This window comes from Juglans microcarpa x Juglans regia, chromosome 3S (assembly GCF_004785595.1).
Source record: "Juglans microcarpa x Juglans regia isolate MS1-56 chromosome 3S, Jm3101_v1.0, whole genome shotgun sequence".
NCBI classification, from domain to species: Eukaryota; Viridiplantae; Streptophyta; class Magnoliopsida; order Fagales; family Juglandaceae; genus Juglans; species Juglans microcarpa x Juglans regia.
This window is the reverse complement of record NC_054599.1, coordinates 8,012,523-8,017,385: the sequence shown is the minus strand read 5'-3', so window position 1 is coordinate 8,017,385 and position 4,863 is coordinate 8,012,523. Positions and strand designations below refer to the sequence as shown.

The window sequence follows — 4,863 nt, the reverse complement described above, 5'->3', positions numbered from 1 at the left end:
TGAGGTTGAGGTTCAATGACAGGTGGATCAGACTGGTGCTGAGATGCATTAGCTCAATGATTTATTCTATCCTTGTAAATAGAGCTCCTCAAGGCTTCTTTCAACCTACAAGGGGTATTAGACAAGGGGACCATTTATCTCTCTATCTCTTTATCATTTGTTTTGAAACTCTGAGTTCTTTACTCAACTAAGCAGAGGCATCAAAATTAATTTATGGCATTCCTATTGCCAAGGGTAAGCTGTGTATTAACTACTTGTTTTTTGCAGACGATAGCTTGCTATTTTGTAGAGCCAACTCTCTTGAATGGGCAATGCTTATTGGTATTCTTGATTTATATGAAAGAGCCTCAAGATAGAAGTTTAATAAAGAGAAGACTTCCATTCATTTTAGTGCCAATACTAGAAGGGATACAAAGGACTTTATCATTAGCATTGCCTGAGTTAAGATCTCTTATGAAAAGTATCCTTGTTAAGCTGCTCTCATTGGTAGATCAAGACACAAAGCCTTCAAGAGCATCTTGGTTAGAATCAAGAGCAGGATCGGTAATTGGAAGTCAAAGTTTCTATCTTAGGTAGGGAAGGAAATCCTCCTCAAGGCTGCCATCCAAGCTCTACCTACTTATTGCATGAGGGGCTTTTAAACTCCCAAAATATTTACTTAAGGAGATCAATAAAGTGATGCACCAATTTTGGCGGGGACAACAACAAAATGAAAGGAAAGTGCATTGGATCTCATGGAGTCAAATGGGGAAAGCTAAGGCTGCAGGTGGACTGAGATTTCGTGACTTGGAATGTTTCAATTTGATATTGCTGGCTAAGCAAGGATGGAGAATCTTACAACATCCTGAATCACTTGCTTCACAGGTCTTGAAATCAAAGTATTTTCCAAATTCATCATTTTTTAAGCCAAGCTTGGGGCTAGACCCTCTTTTATCTGGAGAAGCATCATATTAGCAAGGAAATTAGTAGAAGAATGCTCATTATGAAGGATTGAGAATGGTCAAGGAACTAGTATCTAAAAGAATACATAGTTGCCTCAACTGTCAACATTTAAGGTTCAACGTCAAGTATAAATTTTGAGTGTAGATGCGGTTGTGGTAGAGCTCATTAACCATGAAGATAAGCAATGGAAGGTGGATCTTGTGGAAGAAATTTTCAAAAGAAGAGAAGCAGAAATCATTAAAAGGATCCCAATCAATTCTATTGGATCTCCTGACAAGCTAATTTGGAAATGCACAAATAATGGCCTATTTTCAATTAAAAGTGCTTACCATCTACAAACAAAACTTAATGGATTGGATTGTCAAAGGGGCAATCATCAAAAGTTGCCTACAAGGATGATGGGTGGACCTGCTGTTGGAAGTTTCAAGTTTCCAATACCAACAAGGTCTTTGTGTAGAGAGCCTACCTAAAGTCCTTGTCCACTAATCTAAACTTGTACAAGAAACAAATTATTGAGTTTCCATTGTGCCCCATCTGTCTGAGAGAATAGGAGTATGTGGTTCATGCACTATGGAACTGTAGCTAAGCTATGGATGTGTGGAGTAAATGCCTAGCTACTTTTCATAAGAGCACTCTCAGTGTAGACAATTTCAGAGGAATTCTTGAAGGCCTTAGTGTAGTAATTGAGTAGCAGACCATGGAGGCATTTGCCATGATAATAAGGAAGATATGGCTAAGAAGAAATGAGTTGGTATTCAAGAGTTTATTTTTACATCCTTCATTGGTGGCACAACAGGCTAAGCAATAACTGAAAGATTTTAAGGAGCTGCAGTCTAGTAACAGCTCAAAGACTTGAGTGACTAATGCTGTGATAGATAAATGGTAACCTCCTCCAGCAAACTTCTATAAAATCAATTGGGATGCTGCTATAAATCAATCTAGTGGCAGTACTGGAGTTGGAATGGTTGTTCGAGATCATGATGGTAATGTCATAACTACCAAGAGGATGAAGAGAGTAGGCTTCCCCATTCTTGGTACAGTCTATTGGAGCTTTCCAAGCTGCAATATTTGCCTCTGAGCTTCGTTTACGAAATGTCATATTAGAAGGAGATTCTCTTCAAGTAGTTAGGGGTATTTCTCAACAAACATAAAGATGACATAGTGCTGAGATGTTGAAGTCAGATTATAGTTATCTAAGTTTGCTAGTTGAAATGTTAGACATGTTAAAGGATTGCTAATGGCGCTGCACACTTGTTAGCTAAAAACTCTCTTGATTTAGAAGAGGATTTGGTTGACATGGAAGATTATCCATCTTGTATTCTTCCCTTCATTTCTTAAAGTTTATCAATAAAGTTTCTATTTCCTATAAAAAAAAAAAAAAAAAAAAACGAATGATTTAAATCAATCAGAATTCATTATTACAAAGCATAATTCATTATTATAAAGTAGAGAAGTACTACAATCACAAAGAAATTTTATAAACATAGACCCATAAACTTACACAACTTCATATAATACGTTGGATCTAATTTACAAGAAAAAAAAGTTTTACAATCTAACATACAATGTGATATAAACTCGTTAGTTTGTAGATTTATTTTGTAGAATCTTTTTAGCCATTGATGTAAAACATTAATAATCTTAATCACACCTATAGTATTGGCTTTTAAATCCAGCAACACTAGATCTCGGATGCGTTCTATCGACTCATGCTTCCTTCCACCTCCACAGGAGCCATCGCGGCTGCTGCGCGATTACGTTGCTCAACATTTCCATGCCATCCTATCAAATTTCATTCAAAACCATATTAATTTTTCTATCAATAATAACTCAGAAAAGAAAGGAAAAAACTGTCACTCATAATTTTGATAAATGTTTGGAAAACTGCAAAATCCATTTTCTAGAAGTGTTTCCCTGATAAACTTAAGAGACTAATTATACTGATACAGAGAGAGATATACCGATAGTCATGTCAAAACCGCGGGTTTTGAGCTCACGATGCTCTTGGCAGAGGGCACAACACTCGCAGAAGCAATGAACCAAGCAATCACAGCAAGGGGTCTGCCGCAGCACGTACTGCTGCCTCATTTTTGAGCGGTAGAAGCAGGAGTAAAGGCATGGACACCCTATCACACAGCATACCAGTGCGTACAACGCCCCACTAGCACCACAAGCTGCAACGTCATACATGTTTCAAACAATCACACCCATGATCAATATCAGTTGGACATCTATTTAATTCCTTTGATTTTATATATACAGTATACTCACATGTTGATCCTTTATCCACAATCTCTGCAATCTGACCAAAGGTAATGCAGGGGCACACGCATGTCACCAAGCCTGTGGAAAAACACCCAGCAGTAACAGGGATTATTTGACCTTTTCAATTACTCTCCAAACTATAATTCTCAGACAACATATATATACATCTGCAACACCTTGAAAGCATGTACCAAGTTATATACATACAAGTTTTGAGGTCGGAGAAACATCCACAGAGGCCGGAGGACCAGGGAATCCGAGGTTTAGACTGAATCTGAAACACAGCTGGCTTGGAAGACTCATAATACTGGCTGCCGTCGGAGCTGACCGGAACGCCGGTGGCGGTGTCCTTGGAGTATGAAGACGGCGGGTCGGAGTACTTCTCATAACCATCTGAGATTGTTGAATACATGATGAGTGAACAAGATCTCACAGTTCTTGGGATTGAGAAATTTTGGGTGGATCGGTTGATTCTGAGGACGATATAGTTATATAAGATTGTATTTGAACGTTCCGTTCAATTGAATTGAAATGATAAAATATTAATTTTTAATATTATTATTATTTTAAAATTTAAAAAAATTAAATTATTTATTATATTTTATATTAAAATTTAAAAAAATTATAACGATCAATTGAAAAGAATTAAAAATAATTATCTATTAAATTTGAGATGTGAAATGGATGGCCACGAATTACGAGTCCACCAGACTAGCAAGTCAAGTCAAGCAGGCTCGATCTTAAACAAGTCAAGCTACCGTATATATTACTTTTTCCACGTGGCAGTTCTTGATTCAAGATAGACTTGATCAAGTCTGCAGTTTCTTCCTTTTTTCGTTCCATCTTTTTCACCCACGACAGTCGACCATCAATGATATCAGCATGATCAAGTTGGGTTTACATCTGGTAACTTTTTTTTCCTCAGGGATGTGTTTGGTTAAAAATTCACGGCTCGTTTTCGATGAAAGTAAAACAAAATTTTATTATAATAAATTTTTTTATATTATTTTTATTTTAAGATTTGAAAAATTAATTTTTTTATTATATTTTATATAAAAATTTAAAAAATTTATAATAATTAGATAAGATGATTTCTATAATCAAATGAGATCTAATTAAAGAAAGTTTAGTTATTTAATTCATTTTAATCTAACTGTTCTATTAGTTGGGAGAGATGCTACGTCCAAAATAGATTTTATAAAACAAACAAATTGGTGTACCTTTATATGATATTGTTAAGGACGTAAATCTTTTTATAGGCAGAAGGGAAGAAAAAGTTATTTTTGGCCCATTGAGGTGGCCTATGTGGTTCGATAAAGTGGTCTGAAATCTACGAAGGTGGTCTAGAGCGGCGGTACAATGTTTGTACATATATCTATAATAATGAATAGAAAATAAATATAATAAATATAAATAGAGAAAGATACAAAATTTACGTGATTCAGCATAAACCTTCTGTAGAGATCAAAGAAGTAGCCTATAATTTAGTCTCAAGATAAAGTTGAGAATCTAGCTAAGAGATAAGACTAAAAAGAGATAATGAAATACATTCAGACTCCTAAAAAAAAAAGAGATTCAAACTCATAAAAGAAAAGAGACTCAAACTCCTAAAAGGAAAAATGCTTCATAAGGCAAATTGAACTCAATTACTCAAAG

At 35.5% G+C, this 4,863-nt stretch overlaps 1 protein-coding gene across 1 annotated transcript; it reads right to left on the bottom strand.

The window, feature by feature from the left end:
• Positions 1 to 2,351: 2,351 nt before the first annotated feature.
• LOC121256884 (protein PLANT CADMIUM RESISTANCE 7-like) lies at positions 2,352 to 3,698 on the bottom strand. The gene is made up of 4 exons (XM_041157671.1): positions 3,415 to 3,698; positions 3,214 to 3,285; positions 2,904 to 3,116; positions 2,352 to 2,724 (listed from the first exon to the last, which is right to left on the bottom strand). The coding sequence occupies exons 1-4, from the start codon at positions 3,617 to 3,619 to the stop codon at positions 2,642 to 2,644; spliced, it is 573 nt and encodes a 190-aa protein (XP_041013605.1). The 5' UTR covers positions 3,620 to 3,698; the 3' UTR covers positions 2,352 to 2,641.
• Between the last annotated feature and the right edge of the window lie 1,165 nt (positions 3,699 to 4,863).